Source organism: Phocoena phocoena, chromosome 10, assembly GCF_963924675.1.
Source record: "Phocoena phocoena chromosome 10, mPhoPho1.1, whole genome shotgun sequence".
NCBI classification, from domain to species: Eukaryota; Metazoa; Chordata; class Mammalia; order Artiodactyla; family Phocoenidae; genus Phocoena; species Phocoena phocoena.
The window spans coordinates 82,330,063-82,346,150 of NC_089228.1; the positions used below are offsets into that span (position 1 = coordinate 82,330,063).

General features: G+C 49.0%; 2 protein-coding genes and 1 pseudogene across 2 annotated transcripts; all 3 read left to right on the top strand.

Annotated features, from left to right (window-relative positions):
• LOC136129657 (MHC class I polypeptide-related sequence B-like) overlaps positions 1-12,337 on the top strand; it is a 120,081-nt pseudogene extending 107,744 nt beyond the window's left edge.
• Positions 342-3,436, top strand: LOC136129350 (BOLA class I histocompatibility antigen, alpha chain BL3-7-like). Its single transcript, XM_065885576.1, has 8 exons — positions 342-405; positions 734-1,003; positions 1,205-1,480; positions 2,101-2,376; positions 2,495-2,605; positions 3,035-3,067; positions 3,207-3,254; positions 3,418-3,436. The coding sequence occupies exons 1-8, from the start codon at positions 342-344 to the stop codon at positions 3,420-3,422; spliced, it is 1,083 nt and encodes a 360-aa protein (XP_065741648.1). The 3' UTR covers positions 3,423-3,436.
• Positions 10,962-11,132, top strand: LOC136129450 (small ribosomal subunit protein uS14-like). The gene has a single exon (XM_065885728.1). The coding sequence runs from the start codon at positions 10,962-10,964 to the stop codon at positions 11,130-11,132; it is 171 nt and encodes a 56-aa protein (XP_065741800.1).
• Positions 12,338-16,088: the final 3,751 nt, after the last annotated feature.

The window sequence follows — 16,088 nt, forward strand, 5'->3', positions numbered from 1 at the left end:
AGGGAGACACTGTGACAAAGAGCTCTCGGTGCAGGAGGGGCGGGATCAGGCAAAGTCCCAGGTCCCGGGACACGCAGGCTCTCAGGCTCTCAGGGTGTCAGGCGGTCTCTGGGGCGGGGACGCTCCGTGGTGGGGATTCCCAGTCTCCCGGAGTTTCACTTTCTCTCTCACAACCTGTGTCTGGCCCTCCTGCCAGGACACTCGTGACGCGTCCCCACTTCTCACTCGCATTGCGTGTCCGGTTTCTGAAGAAGCCAATCACCGTCCCCGCGGTTCCCGGTTATAAAGTCTCCACCGACCCGCCTCACGCAGTTTCTCCTCAGACGCCGAGGACACAGGTCATGACCCTGCGAACACTCCTCCTGCTCGTCTCCGGGGCCCTGGCTCTGACCGAGACCTGGGCGGGTGAGTGCGGGGTCGGGAGGGAACGGCCTCTGCGGGGAGGAGCGAGGAGACCCCGGGGGTCGGGGGTCAGGACTCCCAGGGAAGGAGCCACGCCGCCGCCCCCGGTCCAGACCCGCCCCCTCACCCCGGTCCCCGCCTCTCCCTCCCCCCTCCCTTGCTTCCCGCCCCCTCTTCTCTCCCCCCCAGGTGCCGGCCCTTCTCCTACCTCCACACCTTTTCCGTCTCACGAGCCCCTCGCCCCCTCCCCCCTGCCGGCCCCGTCACCTCGGACCCGGGGACCCGCGCCGGGAGGAGGGTCGGACCGGGTCTCACCGCTCCCCGCCCCCAGGCTCCCACTCCCTGAGGTATTTCTACACCGGGGTGTCCCGGCCCGGCCGCGGGGATCCCCGCTTCATCGCCGTCGGCTACGTGGACGACACGCAGTTCGTGCGGTTCGACAGCTACGCCCCGAATCCGAGGGGTGAGCCGCGGGCGCCGTGGGTGGAGCAGGTGGGGCCGGAGTACTGGGAAGAGGAGACGCAGATCTTCAAGGACGCCGCACAGGTTTACCGAGAGGACCTGAACACCCTGTGCAGCTACTACAACCAGAGCGAGGCCGGTGAGCGACGCGGGCCCGGGTCCGGGTCACGACCCCCATCCCCAGGGACGGGCCGGCGTCGCCCCGAGTCTCCGGGTCCGAGGGTCAACCCAACATTGCGGGACCCGCCCGGCCCCCCGACTCGGGAGGAAACGGCGGGACTTTACCCGGTTTCATTTTCGGTTTGGGTTTAATCGCTGCGGCTGGTCGGGGCGGGGTCAGGGTCTCACACCTTCCAGGCAGTGTTCGGCTGCGACGTGGGGCCGGACGGTCGCGTCCTCCGCGTGTACGCACAGCACGCCTACGACGGCGCCGATTACATCACCCTGGACGAGGCCCTGAGCTCCTGGACCGCGGCCGACGCGGCGGCTCAGATCTCCAAGCGCAAGTGGGAGAGGGCCGGTGCTGCGGAGCAATGCAGGAACTACCTGGAGGGCACCTGCGTGGAGTGGCTCCTCAGATACCTGGAGACCGGGAAGGACACGCTGCAGCGCGCAGGTACGAGGGGCCGCGGGGCCTCCCTGGTCTCCCCTCGGGCTGGAGCTGGCTTCCCACAAGGGGAGGAAATGGGGTCCTTGTGGGAACACCGCCCCAACTTCTTGTTGGGAGAGGGAGGAATCCGCCCAGGTTTTTGTATTCTGTACGAGACAGTGACTGGCCGGTGGCCTAACTTCTCTGAAAGACAGTGAAGGAATCCAGTCTCTTTGGGGAAGAAGCAGGAAACCGTCCCTGAAATAACTGACCAGCGGTGCCCTTTGACCCTGACCTCCATCTTGTGAACCATGAGTTTCTTTCTCAAGCCTGTTCTCAGCCTGAGAACATCTTAGGAGGCCTGACTCCAGCTTTTCTGAGTCATTCAGCCTCCACCAAAGTCAGGACCATTGCTCTGTATTCTCCCCTTTACATGGAGCCTCCTACCTTGGCTTTCATCCTTATTCTAGAACTTGCCAAGGACTGGGAGATCTTCCCAGACCCCGGAGTCCAGGCTGGTGTCTGGTGTTTTTGCTGCTTCTTTTCAAACCTGTTGTGCTGTTCATTCTCAGGATGGTCACGTGATGCTGGTTCAGTGGCCCATGAAGGTAACACTAAGTGTGAATTTTCTGATTCTTCCTCCTCAGACCCTCCAAAGACACACGTGACCCACCACCCCATCTCTGACCGTGAGGTCACCCTGAGGTGCTGGGCCCTGGGCTTCTACCCTAAGGAGATCTCACTGACCTGGCAGCGTGATGGGGAGGATCAGACCCAGGACATGGAGCTTGTGGAGACCAGGCCTTCAGGGGATGGAACCTTCCAGAAGTGGGGGGCCCTGGTGGTGCCTTCTGGAGAGGAGCAGAGATACACATGCCATGTGCAGCACGAGGGGCTTCAGAAGCCCCTCACCGTGAGATGGGGTAAGGAGGGACATGTGGGGTGGAGCTTCCTCTCAGATAAAGCAGGAGCCCTTCTGGACACGTTCAGCAAGGTCGGGATTCAGGCCTGAGGTCAGGGCCCCTTCCCTTTCCTCCACAGAACCTCCTCAGCCCACCGTCCCCATCATGGGCCTCATTGTTGGCCTGGTTCTCTTGGTGGTCACTGGAGCCGTGGTGGCTGGAGCTGTGATCTGGAGGAAGAAGCACTCAGGTAGGGAAGGTGGGGAAGGATCTGAGTTTTCTTGTCTCACCGGGGGATTCAAGCCCAGGTAGACGTTTGCCTGCCTCGTTACTGGAAAGTACCCTACACACACGTGTGGAATATGGAGCTGAGTGCTAACACTTACCCTTTCATAAAGTACATATGAAAATGAAAGACAGATTTTTCACCTTCATAATTCCAGTTGGGGGCGCGTTTCTCAGTGCTTGCAGGTCAGAGGAGAAGGTGCCTGCTGAGGACAGACTCCCAGGAGGGCAGCTGGTCCAGTCCCCCCACATCTCCTTTCTTTGTGTTCCTGATCCTATCATGGGTTTTGGTTACATTTCTGGAAAGTTCTCTGTGGTCCAGGACTAGGGGGTTCCTCTAGGATCTCAACTCAGTCTTCTCCCTGGCCTCTCACGTGAGCTTTTCTTCTTACAGGTGAGAAAGGAGGGAGCTACGCCCAGGCTGCAAGTAAGTGTGCAGGGGCTGTGATTCCTGAGACCCTTGTGAGGGTGCAGACAGGAGGCTATGGGGCCTCACCCTCCTAAAGTTCCTTCTCTAGTTTCTCTCCTGTGGGTTCTGACCACGTCCTGGTTTTGTTCTCCCCCAGGCAGTGACAGTGCCCAGGGCTCTGATGTGTCTCTCACGGATCCTAAAGGTGAGGCTCTGGAGGGTCTAGATTAGGACGGGGGGTGGGGCAGAGGGGATGCCCTGGGAGATGGGGATTCTTTGCGTGGGACATTTGAGCAGGTGGGGGGCTGTCAGAAGGTCAGCACTTACGTGACTGCCCTGAATTTGTTCATGATTATTTTCTTCTATAGTTTGAGACAGCTGCCTTGTGGGGACTGAGTGATGCAGGATTCCGCGTCCCACCCCTGCACGGTGACTTCAAGATCTTCTGACTTTCTGCAAACGTCATCTGAATGTGTCTATGTTCCTGTTGGCATAAAATGAAGAGGTGGGGAGCCTGGCCCACCACTGCCCACCACGACCCCTCCCCACACTGGCCTGTGTTCTCTTCCCTGATGGCCTTTCCTGACCGAACAGAGGCGGGGCTGGGCCGTCTCCATCTTTGTCTTAACTTCATTTTGCGCTGAAAAGTAATGTCTTTCATATCCTATTGAAAATCAGGATCCGAACTACAGCTCTCCCCCTACTATATAGATGGGTCCTCATCGGTCTTGTCCCCCAGTGTTTGTTTGTTTGGGTCTTTTTCCTAAAACTGTACAAATGTTAGATACTTAATCTTTGGTAATATGATATTACAAAGAAATTGCTTCCTTCTGTTATTGTTCAGCTTAGTCATCTTCATATATGCTTAGTCATTACTAGTTACTTCTGTTATTTCGTTTCCTTCTGTTTTATTTTTTTAATTCATTTCCCTTGGCATTATCAACGTCTTTGTTACTGGCTTCTAAGAACTAATTTATGACTAAGGATGTTAACAATTTGTCATGCAATGTAAATGAAATGCCATGTTTTACTGCCATCAATTTACTATGGTGTTTTGTATTTTGGTTGTGTATTAAAATATACTCATGTTGTGCCTTAAAAAAAATCAGGATATAAATTTGTTTTTTGCTATTTATGCCATGAGGGGTTGATGGGATAATAAAGGAGAGGATTCCTAAAGTTTGAGAGAGGAAATAAATGGAAGCACTGAGACCCTTCCAGATTCCGTGTGCTTGCTGTGCTCTGTCTGCTGCGGGTGGGACAGGAGGAGGCTGTGAGGAGCTGAGCGTGGACGTGGCCTGTGCCCACTCCATGCTCACTGCATCTTGGGCTTTGAGGTGGTCACTCTTGGTCACATCTTCTCAGCTCCTTTGTCATTGTCTCTTCAGAACTTTGTCCCACCAGCAGCTGTGATCTCAGAAGAAGTCACCAGGTCAGCCTCGGCTCAGGCCTGTGTCCAGTCCTCAGCCCCTATCTTTTGGGTGTTATTTCTTTCTTTCTTTAGAGGTTCTTGCCTGAGTTTGTGTTTTATTCTCCTCTGGGTGTCCCCCACCTCTGACAGCTGGAGGAGTTGTTTGGCCTGTCGTGGTCCCCACAAGGCCCAAGGCTGCCCCTGCACACAGGACAGTCTGTGGTGTCCAGAGATGGATTTTCAGGTTCAACTAGCTCCTGCCTTCCTTCTAGGATTTGATTGTTCTTTCCATATTTCCCCCAACCTTCTCAAAGGATCCAGATTCTGGAATTAGCAGAAAGGCGGGAAACCATATGTCTCGTCTTTGGTAAGTTCCTGTCGGAATTCTACTCTGCTCGCCTACCCACTCTCCCTGCCCTTAGCTCTAGTAATCCCAGTGCTGGCTCCAGTACAAACTCATGGACTTATAAAGCAGAGTCTAATTTAGATTTATATTTGGTTGGAAAATAGGACTCATAAGTCAAGGATCATTGTTTTCTGAAAAGAAAAATATACTTGTGTGAGGCAGTGCGGAGGAGGGTTGGTTGGGGGGAAGGGGAGAAGAGCACTTGTGAGAAAAACACCGGCAGCATTGATGTCAATGTGAGTAGATGTTGTGCTGTAGCTGCCACAAAACAACGTTTGGCCTTAGGTCACATTAGTAAAGATGCTGTCTAGAATAGGGAGGTGCTTTACATTGAACATTCACTCAGCTGATACCGGTTATGTGCCAGATATATGACACAATGTTTTGCATCTAGGAAACTTCACTGAAGTTAAAACAAAAAAATTGCTGGCCTTGTGGAGCATGTATTCTAGTGGGAAGAGACAGACTATGTGCTGTCAGCATAGTAAATAAGGAAAGTGTTCTGTTACTAGGGGATACGTACAATGGAAAAGATGCAGTGGAGAAGGTGATCCAGAGTGTGAGTACGGGGACAGGGAAAATGGGTGTTTTACTAGGGCGGTCAGGGAGGGCCTCACTGGGAAGGTGACCTTTGAGGAAAGATTTGAAGGACATGAGGAATTATCCCTGAGGATGTCTGGAGGAGGTTCTTTCCAGGCAAATGCACCAGGGCAGAAGCATGTCTGTGTGTCCCAGTTAAAGTGAGGAGGCCAGTATGGCAGGAGCAGAGATTAATTGAGATGGGATCAGAGGTACAGCCAGACCATGTAAGGCCTGGAGGATGCTGGGAGGGTTTTGACTTTTGCTCTGAGTGGGATGGGCGTTATAAGATTGTTTTGAGCAGAAGAGGGAGATGGTATGACTTCTTTCTTTATTTTTTAATAGGTTTTATCTCTCTTATTTTTTTATTTATTTAAGCTGAGTTGGGTCTTCGTTGCGGCGTGCTGGTTTTCTCTAGTTGTGGCTAGCAGGGACTACCCTTCATTGCAGTGCGTGGGCTCTAGGCGCGTGGGCTTCAGTAGTTGCGGAGTGTGGGCCCAGTAGTTGTGGCTCATGGACTCTAGAGTGCAGGCTCAATAGTCGTGGCGCACAGGCTCAGTTGCTCCGCGGCATGTGGGATCTTCCCGGACCAGGGATCGAACTGTGTCCCTTGCACTGGCAGGCGGATTCGTAACCACTGCGCCAACAGGGAAGTCCCTATTTTTTTTTAATATTTAAATTTTATTGTATAGTTGATTTACAATGTTGTGTTAGTTTCAGGTGTTTAGCAAAGTGATTCAGTTATACATATATTTGTTCTTTTTTAGATTCTTTTCTCATATAGGTTATCACAGAATATTGAACAGAGTTCCCTGTGCTATACAGTAGGTCCTTGTTGGTTATCTGTCTTATACATAGTAGTGTGTGTGTGTTCATCCCAACCTCCTGATTTATCCCTCCCCTCCACGTTTCCCCTTTGGTAACCATAAGTTTTTTTCAATATCTGTTAAGTCTGTTTCTGTTTTGTAAATAAGTTTATTTGTACCTTTTTAAAAAAATTAGATTCCACATTTGAGTGATATCATATGGTATTTGTCTTTCTCTGTCCTTACTTCACTTACTATGATAATCTCTAGGGCCATCCATGCTGCTGAAAATGACATTACTTCATTCTTTTTTATGGCTGAGTATATTCCATTGGACTTCACCTTTAAAACTATCACTTTGGCTGCTGTGCTAAGAACAGAACTGGGAGGCAAGGAGGGAGTGAGGCCATAGGGAAGCAGTGGGAAACTAGTGCAGTGTCCAGGCTGGAGATGGCCGTTGCTTCGACTGGGGTGTGAGCAGTGGATGTAATGGGAAGTAATTAGATTCTGGACACGTCCTGAAGGTGGATTTTACAGCATTTGCTAAAGGATTAAATCTGGGGTATGAGAAAGAGGAGTTAAGGAGGACACCCTAAAGTTTGGACTATGTAAGTAAAAAGATGGCATTACTCTCACCAGAGATGGGGAAGACGAAGGAGCAAATTTTGGGGGAGAGGGGGCATTATGGGCATTTGGTTTAAGAGATGTTAGAGCTGAGATTTTGTTAGAAATACAAGCCAGGTAGTTGGATTGGCAGTTGGACAAATGAGTCTGGAGTTTAAGAGCAATGTCTGGGCTGGAGAAATAGATTTGGGAGGCGATGCCACATCGTGATATTTAAAGCCTTGAGAACTGATGAGGTCTCCAAGGGAGGGAGTGATGGCTGTAGAGGAGGAAGGACAAGGACTGAACCCTGGACCCCCCCAGCGCTATGCAATCGGATCAGATCACACAGCTGAGCAGACTGCATGGTTCTGACACTGCGTCTAGACGGCACAGAGACCCGGGAGTCTGATCTTTGCTTTGTACAGGAAAGCCCTGGACATCTTTTTAAGATTCAGGAAGTCAGAAAGCATGAAATTCTGGGTTTAGAACAAGGTTGGTGTTGATGCTGCTGGTCTTCAGATCACACTTTTTTAAAAATTTATTTATTTATTTATTATTTTTGTCTGCATCGGGTCTTAGTTGTGGCATGTGGGATCTTCGCTGAGCATGCAGGATTTCGTTGGTGTTCGAGGGCTCTTTTTTTTTTTTTTTAGAGAATTGATATCTTTTTATTTATTTATTTATTTAGGGCTGTGTTGGGTCTTCGTTTCTGTGCGAGGGCTTTCTCTAGTTGCGGCGAGCGGGGGCCCCTCTTCATCGTGGTGTGCGGGCCTCTCACTGTCGCGGCCTTCTCTTGTTGTGGAGCATAGCCTCCAGACACGCAGGCTCAGTAGCTGTGGCGCACGGGTTTAGTTGCTCCGTGGCATGTGGGATCTTCCCAGACCAGGGCTCGAACCCGTGTCCCCTGCATTGGCAGGCAGATTCTCAACCACTGTGCCACCAGGGAAGCCCCTCATGGGCTCTTTGTTGCAGCGTGCAGGTGTCTCTCTAGTTGTGGCATGCGGGCTTAGTTGCCCTGCCGCACGTGGGGTCTTAGTTCCCCGACCAGGGATTGAACCTGAGTCCCCTGCATTGGAAGGCAGATTCTTTACCACTGGACCACCAGGGAAGTCCCCAGATCACACTTTCAGTAGCAAGAATGTTCGTAGACCAGGATTCCCACATGGCTGTGCATCAGCCTTATGCATAGGACTTGCTGAATAAGCTTTTCCTTGATCTTGTGCCTAATACTCCGAGAAGGTGGTCCTGGGGAGAGGCCTGAGCATTTTGTAAGAAGCCTCACAAGCAATCCTTATGCTCAGCCACTTTGGGAACCACCAAGGTCAGCGACAGAGAGTGGCCAGAGAAGGGTCTTAAATCCACATTTAAAAGTGTTTTTTTTTTTTTTTTTTCCAGAAAGAAAAGGGAGTATCTATATTGTCAATTATGAGATGTGATGTTGGGAAATACATGTAGTTCTCTCTACGATGGGGTATAGTCGGGTGGAAGACTTAGGAAGTGGTTCACAGTTCAGCATAATGAAATCCGTGCTCTCTGAAGTTATTCTCCAGGCTGAGTTCTCACTCACTCTTGGAACAAACAATAGGATCCAAAAGTTTTCTAATTTAGGCCTAAAGTACCATATATATATGATATGGGGGCTCATATCATTTTGGGAAGGCTACGGAACCAGGCTTGAGGCTCCACGGGAACAGAACCCACAGTGTCCACCCTAGGCCAGGTCCCACATAGGAACATTTGCCCCTGTTGCTGGGCACAGATGTCACTGCTCACACAGTGAGCCCCGCATGCTGGACGTGGACCCTGCGGCGAGGACGGCTGTCACTGCGGTTGCTGACAGCTGGAGGTTGTGTAACTCCCACTCACACCAGCCTTGCCAAATGCATTCTGCTCAGTCCCAGCCTCTCTGTGTCACCACGTCCTGAGTAGAGCCTGAAATGTGGTCTCCTGAGTGGTGAGGCCTGAGCTCCATGCTGTGTCCACCTGCAAGAATGTTTGGGAAAGTGGGTTTTCCTCTTTTATGGAGGAAGGTGGTCTCTGCCTCCTACCAAGACTCTTTTAGTGTGGAATTCTCCTAATCTAGGAATTGTCCTAATCAGGTAAGGGGGTGGTGAGGGATGGAAAAAGAATGTCAAATTTCAATTCTTAGAGCAAAGATCTGAGACTGGAACTGGATCTGGTACATTGTAGGCACTCGGGTTTGGTTGAAAGAACAAGTGACTAATAAATGACATCCAAGGTAGAGATTTACTTGCTTACTACTCTTACTCTGAATTTTTTTGTGAGCTGGTGAGGGATTTTTTCCTTCACGCAACCAATTTTCTGATTCTCAGGCGCCAACTGGGTGTCCTACAATTGAACTCAATTCTGACACGAGCTACCTGGAATTAGCATCAGACCCCACAGGTTTCAGGGCTCAGTCCCGCAGACTTCCTTTACTTCAGAAGCAAGTTGCAAGCCTCAGGTCCCTGTGTTACCTGCACTTCTGTCTGACTTGACTACAAAGCTAGGGGTTCCCCCCAAGTCTGATAATTTGGTAGAACAAGTCATAGAACTCAGGAAAATGCTATGCTTACCATTACAGTCTATAATAAATGACAAGTGAGCAGCCAGATGAAGAGGTACCTAAGTCGAGGTCTGGAAAGGTCCCGAGTGTAGGAGCCTCAGTCACCGTGGAGCTGAAGTGTGCTACTCTCCCAGCATGTGGATGTGTTCACCAATTTGGAAGGTCTCCAAATTCTGTCATTTTGGGGTTTGTAATGAAAGTTTCATGATGTAGCCATGATTGATTAAATCATTGACCATTACTGATTGACCTCATCCTCCAGCCCCCCTCTCTCCAGAGGTCAAGGAGTGAGGCTGCAAGTTCCAACCCTCTGAACATGGCCTGTTTTTCTGGTGACCAGACCCCATCCTGAAGCTTCTAGGACCTTTCAGCCAAGAGTCATCGCCCTAGCACCCCAAAGATGCTTTGATCACTCAGATAGCCCCTGTCTTTGACCACAGATCCCTTAGAGCAGAAGGACCATAACAGTTAAAAGATGCTGACACGTGACTAGAGTCCCATTCAGTCATTAACAAGTAGTCCAGTCCATCTTCCTATCGAGGATATTTACATGGCAAATAAATTCATGAAAAATTGCTCAACATTTTTAGTCAGAGGGGGAATTCAAATTAACCGTACTATGACATCGCTGCACACTGCCCAGAGTTGTTAAAATGAAAAAACCACGCCAAATCAGTTGCTGGCAAGAATCTGGGCTAATTATCTCTCATATATTGCTAGTGGGAGAGTAAATTGATTCAAATACTTTGAAAACGTCTTTGGTGGTAACCAAACATTCACTCACCAGCATTTCCACTCTTAGTTATATACTCAATAAATATGCATGCATATGTGTGCCAAACATACGAAAATATTATTCATAGCGGCCCGATTTGTAAAATCTGGATATAACACAAATGCCCATGAACAGTAAAGGACGAGAAATGTGGTCTATTCCTATGATGGAACACCACGAGAGTAAATAAATTACAACCACACACAGCAATAGGGGTGAGACCCGGTGACATAATGTTGAGTGAGAGAGCCAGACACGGGGGCATCCTCTGCATAATTCTTTCCAATCAGAAACTGGCAGAACTCACCTATGTATGGCGTTAAAAATCAAGATAATGATTACTCTGAGGGGTGGGGTGGGCAGGTTCCTTTATGACTGAATAGGATTCAAGAGGGTTTCCTGGGATGCTGGAAAGGTTACGTGACGTGAGTGTTGTTTACCCCAGTGTTCACTTGGTGAAAATCCACTGCGCACTTACGAGCTGCCCACTTCTCTGTGGGTGTTGTCCTTCATGAAAGTATGATTTTCTTGGATTTTTGAAAGAATTCTTTCTAAGAATTCTTAGAATAACATAGAATTCTTCTTACTGAAAGCCCTCAGAAATGCTGAATTGAAAAAAAATCACTACAAGTTTTAGAAACTCAAGGAAATACATGCCTGTGATTCAGATATAAAGAAGAGAAGCTAAAGTGAGAGCAGTGAGCCCGGGAGCCGACACAAGAATAGTTTGGGGCTTTTGCCTTGTTGCAGCCGAGAAAGCAACATGGGGCACCAGCAGCTTTACTGGAGCCATCTGAGAAAATTCGGCCAGGGTTCTCGTTCTTGCCACGTCTGCTCAAACCGGCACGGTCTGATCCGGAAATATGGCCTCAATATGTGCCGCCAGTGTTTCCGCCAGTACTCGAAGGACATCGGCTTCATTAAGTTGGACTAAGTGTGAACTTCTTGAATGGGTCATCACGCATATCTACCTTCCTCAGAAACAATACTAACTCTTCGTATATAAAATAAAAAATTTTAAACTTCAAAAAAAAAAAAAAAAAAGAATAGTTTGGGGAATGGCCATCAAGCCAGGAAGTAGGAATCAAAACCCAAGCAGACTCTCTCCTCAGCATCAACACGTGGATCCAAGAGAGTGAGGCCCCATCCCAGCCGCTCCTCCTGTCCAGCTAAGGGAACGGGCCGCAGGTACAGAGCAGACTTGGAGCAGGTCTGGGGTGGAGGAGGGCTCAGCCAGAGGTGGAGCGTGTTCTCTCCGTCTCCCTTAGCGGGAGCAGGGCTTGGCCCCAGGCTTCACTGGCTCTGTGCTTTCTCCCCCAGGGGCCCCAGCCGTGAACGTGACCCACAGCCAGGACTTGGAGGGCACAGTCAACCTCACATGCTGGGCTTTCGGCTTTTTTTCCCCAGAATATCTCAGTGGCCTGGTTTCCAGATGAGGAACCCATGTGCCGGCATGCCCAGCAGACCTCCGTGACCATAAGTGTTCTCCAAGGAGAGGAGCAGCGGGTCTAGTGTCACGTGGAACACAGCGGGAATCACAGTGCACATCCTGGGCCCCCTGGTGAGCCTGGGGTGATCCTGGAGGGGGTTGTGACCTTGGGAGGGTCAGAGGCCAAGGTCAGGGAGAGGAGAGCAAGCCTGTGGCTCTGGGGTGCCTGGGTTATATATAATAAGTCCCTCTCTCAGGAGAGACTCTGGTGTATCAGAGTCAATAGTGGACCATCCTGGGTGTTGCTGACTTTGCTCTTGTTTTTATCATCGGGCCTTGTGTCCTTTGCTACTCGAAGAAGAAGAAGAAGACAGCATCAGCTGTGGGGAGCCCAGGTGAGAAATCTGGGCATGGGTGGGGATGGGAGGGGCTCTGCCTGGGATGTAGGGTCCCCCTCGTGTCCCTCTGCACAGATGTGAGAGGATGACAAGCCTCTGTTCCAAGAGTTGGACATTGGGGTATTTGTGAGGGGAATGGGAGCTACGTCTGCTCTAACCCCTTGGTTCTGCCTAAAGCCAGGGCCAGGCTGGGGCCCTTAGTGTCCTGCAAGGTCTTCTCCTTGCTCTGGGTGAGACGGTGGCAGTGAGAGTTGCAACTCCCTGCTCCGTTCTGATTTCTGTCCACTCTCAGGCTCGTCAGGCCTCATCTAGGGGGGATGTGTTGGATCATGTGCTGGTTGGGAGGGTCTAGAGGTGATCATGGATTGATTCAGAGGGAACCTGCATGCAGTAAAGTGTCTATGACTGGGTTGGGTTAAAAACTGAGGAAGAATTCAGATGGAAGGCGATGGCTCTTATCTCTTCCTGAATTTCTATTCCCCATTTTTTTAGCCCTTCTTAAAAATCCAAGGAAAAGAACCACAGACTCAAACTAGAGGTCAGTGGATGGTGCTGGAGCCCTGGCCGCGGTGTCCCTTTGGGTGGCCCCACTTAAAAAGAGATGTTTACATCTCTGGGAAGGCACAGTAAAATATCTATGATCTGGTGGGGAGGTGTTAAAAACTGAGGAGGAATTCAGACGAAAGTCCTGAAATCTGGAGAGCCTGAGAAGGGGGTATCCCTGAGAGCATACAAGGGTTTCCCACCCAATTAACTCATTTTTATTGGTCATTTTTTCTTTTACCTTTTCCCCCAGAACTTGTGAAGCTACAAGTCCAGTGATAACACAGATGGCACCAACAGACTGTAATGTCCCCCTTCAGCTGCGAATCAGTCTCCTTGGTCAGCTCCCCACTCCACTGATTCAACTAGGGGAGCTCAGGATCTGCAGCCAGGTGACCAGGATTCAACTCACTGCTCTGGTCTTCCTAGCACTTTCCCTCTTTTTTTTTTTTCTCACGGATTAGAAGAATTACATGAAAAAAATTTTTTTAATTTAGTTTTTTGTTGTTAAAGTATAGTTTATTTACAGTGTTGTGCTGGTCTCTGCTGTACAGCAAAGTGACTCAGTTATACACACAGAGACATTCTTTTATATCTATACATTCTTTTCCATTATGGTTTATCATAGGATATTGAATATAGTTCCCTGTGCTATACAGTAGGACCTTGTTGTTTATCCGTCCTATATATAATAGTTTACATCTAATCCCACACTCCCGGTCCTTCCCTCCCCGACCCTGCTCTTCGTTGACAACCACAAGTCTGTTCTCTGTGTCTGTAGCACTTTCCCTCTTGATGCCTCCGTTTCTTCATCTGAGAAGTGATGAGGACATTGCAGCACTAACCTCTAGGACAGGGTTTCTCACCATTGGCACCATTAACTTACTGGGCCAGAGAGTTCTTGGTTGTGGCCGGCTGTCCCGTGCCTTGTGGGATGTTTAGCCGTAGCCCTGGCGTCTATCCGCTAGAGGGCAGTATTTCCTCACTTTACAACACCTGCTTCTGCCAAGTTAGACAACAAAAAATGATCCAGACGTTTCAGAATGTCTCCTGGGGTCCAAATCTCCCACGATTAGGACCCACGGAGGTGCGGCCAGGCCAGGAGCTCTGCTTGCCTGGGTCTCCTCTGGGTCCAGGGCAGGGTTAGGTCAGGCATTTGCCCACCTGGGTAGGTGAGCTCGTCTTTTGCTTTGGTCCAAATAAGGCCTTTGCCCCCCTATTTTTTTGTCCTGAAGACTTCTATCCATCTTTAAAACAAATCAATTCCCCCTTATCTCTGCATTCAATGAATCCTTCCCCACACTTTCTTTCGCTGCCTTCTGGTCTGTATCAATTCACTCCTAGTAACTGGCATATTTGACATACATGATACATGATATTGCCCTAAGTAGTTCTGATTCCTTTAAGGCAGAGAATGTGTTCTCGATTCTGCTATCCAGAGGGCCTAATTTAGTTTATTTTACTTTACTTCACGAGGATGTTTCCTCTCCTCTTTAAAATATGGATAGCACTTGAATTACTGGGCACTTCTTTTTGACCACATGGCTTGTGGGATCTTAGTTCCCCGACCAGGAATTGGACCTGGGCCCAGAGCAACGAAAGTACCGAGTCCTAACCACTGGACCGCCAGGGAAGTCCTGAATTATGGGCACTTTATTCCTTCATTCAATGTGCACTTATTGCACACTGTATCAAATATGTGGCATGATATTGTCTCAAGGATCTCATCAGGTAAATAAACTATATTAAAGATGCTGTAAACCGTATACATGTACTTTATGTCCAAGGAGATTCATGTCCTGTGGTCTTTCTAAGGAGTATCCCTGTGTGGTTTCTCATCAATGTCTGTATGGTATTTCTTTTTTCCATCCTTTTACCTTCAACATTTCTGTAACCTGCTACTGACATTGTGTCTTTTGTAAACAGCATATTAGCTATTCATTTATTTTTACCCACTTGACCATCTTTGTCCTTCATTGTAGTGTTTGAGTTCATTTACGTTTAATGTGATTACTGACACACTTGTGTTTACTACCACCTGGCCACTTACTATCTTTAATTCTTTTATTCTCTGCTTCATTGTTTTTCTTTGTTGCCTTCTTTTGGATTATCCAAAAACTTTTCAGTATTGTAGTCAATTAGCTTTCTAGTTACACATTCCTTTATTTTTCCATTAGTTACCCTAGAAATCACAGTATTAATTTGAGACTTATTATATGATCACTTTCATAACTTTTTGGCCTAACCATCAGACAAACCAAGGGAAGAAGAGGCACTCTGACTCTGAGATGTAATGGGATGGAAGTAGGAGAATCAGAAGACAGAGCTGTAGATGCACGCCTGCCAAACGTCAGGCTACAGGCACTGAGTCGCCTGCCATCCAGAAGGGATGGGTGGGATTGGAAGGCCCCTGTGGCAGCTCTTTCCCTTGTTTCCCTCCCCGACCAGGGAAGGCAGGACCCACTCTACCCAGTGCCCTGTGCATATTCCATTCTCTCTGAGGCATCGGGACTTTTGTTTGTGGTGCACGTGAGGCAGAATCTTCCGGGCACCAGTATGGATTTTAAACACCTGTGAGTCTGAAAGGACGACAGGTTTTTGTTTGTTTGTTTTTATTGACCATGGGTTTTTCTGCAGCTCTTTGCTAGCGTTTGCCAGCCCCTGTGCCTGGGCTGATTTGAATACTCTTCCTGTGCCACTTCCCCTCCCACTTCCCCTTCCAGCCTTCCACCACCCTTGGATGAGTGGATTTTTCTAATTCTAGCTGTTGTATTTTGTGGACCTGTTATTCTTGTTTTTCTGTGAAGTACCTATATTGGACGTGAGAGGTAAAGGAGAATCTGTTGCTCCTGGTCACTCCCTTTATACCCATCACTGTCTTGTTTTTGTAACTCAGGTTAGATTTTGGCCTCTTGCTCCACTGCCTGAAGAGCTGGGACAGGAGGAGAGATCTCACAGCCCGATCTGCTGGGTTTTGAGGAATGATTTTCTTTCTTCCCCTTGAACAGGAAAAAGCTTTTTTCACTAGTACATTTAAAGTTCCCCAACTATAGGGAAGTACCAGTTTTGGATAAGTGCCACTCCAACGCAGAATGGTTGGAGAACCTGAACTTTGAAACTCTGGAGGTCTGAACTTTACTGTTGGCCATTGCTGGGTCTGTCTGGTATTTCCAAGGAATATTGGGTGTTGCAAATAGGAACTGAAGGGGTAAACTTATTAAACCCATTAAACCTGTGGGGGAAAATCAGTTGTAGATGCAGAGGCGTCTGAGGCCTCTTCCTCTTGAACCCCAGCCCCAAAGACCCTCTCCTGCTACGGCTGTACCTGGCCTAGAACTGAGATGCTCCAGACCCAGCCGAAGGCCACCTCCCTGGTCACACCGGGGTCATGCGCAGTGACCTGAGGATGATCTGGGTTCTGAGGCTTGTCTTTAAAAAGGAATCTACTATTTTGCCTGTGCAGTGAATATTTATTACAAGTTTTTATATATCATGCCTGTTCTTTGTTAGTGCACTCCAG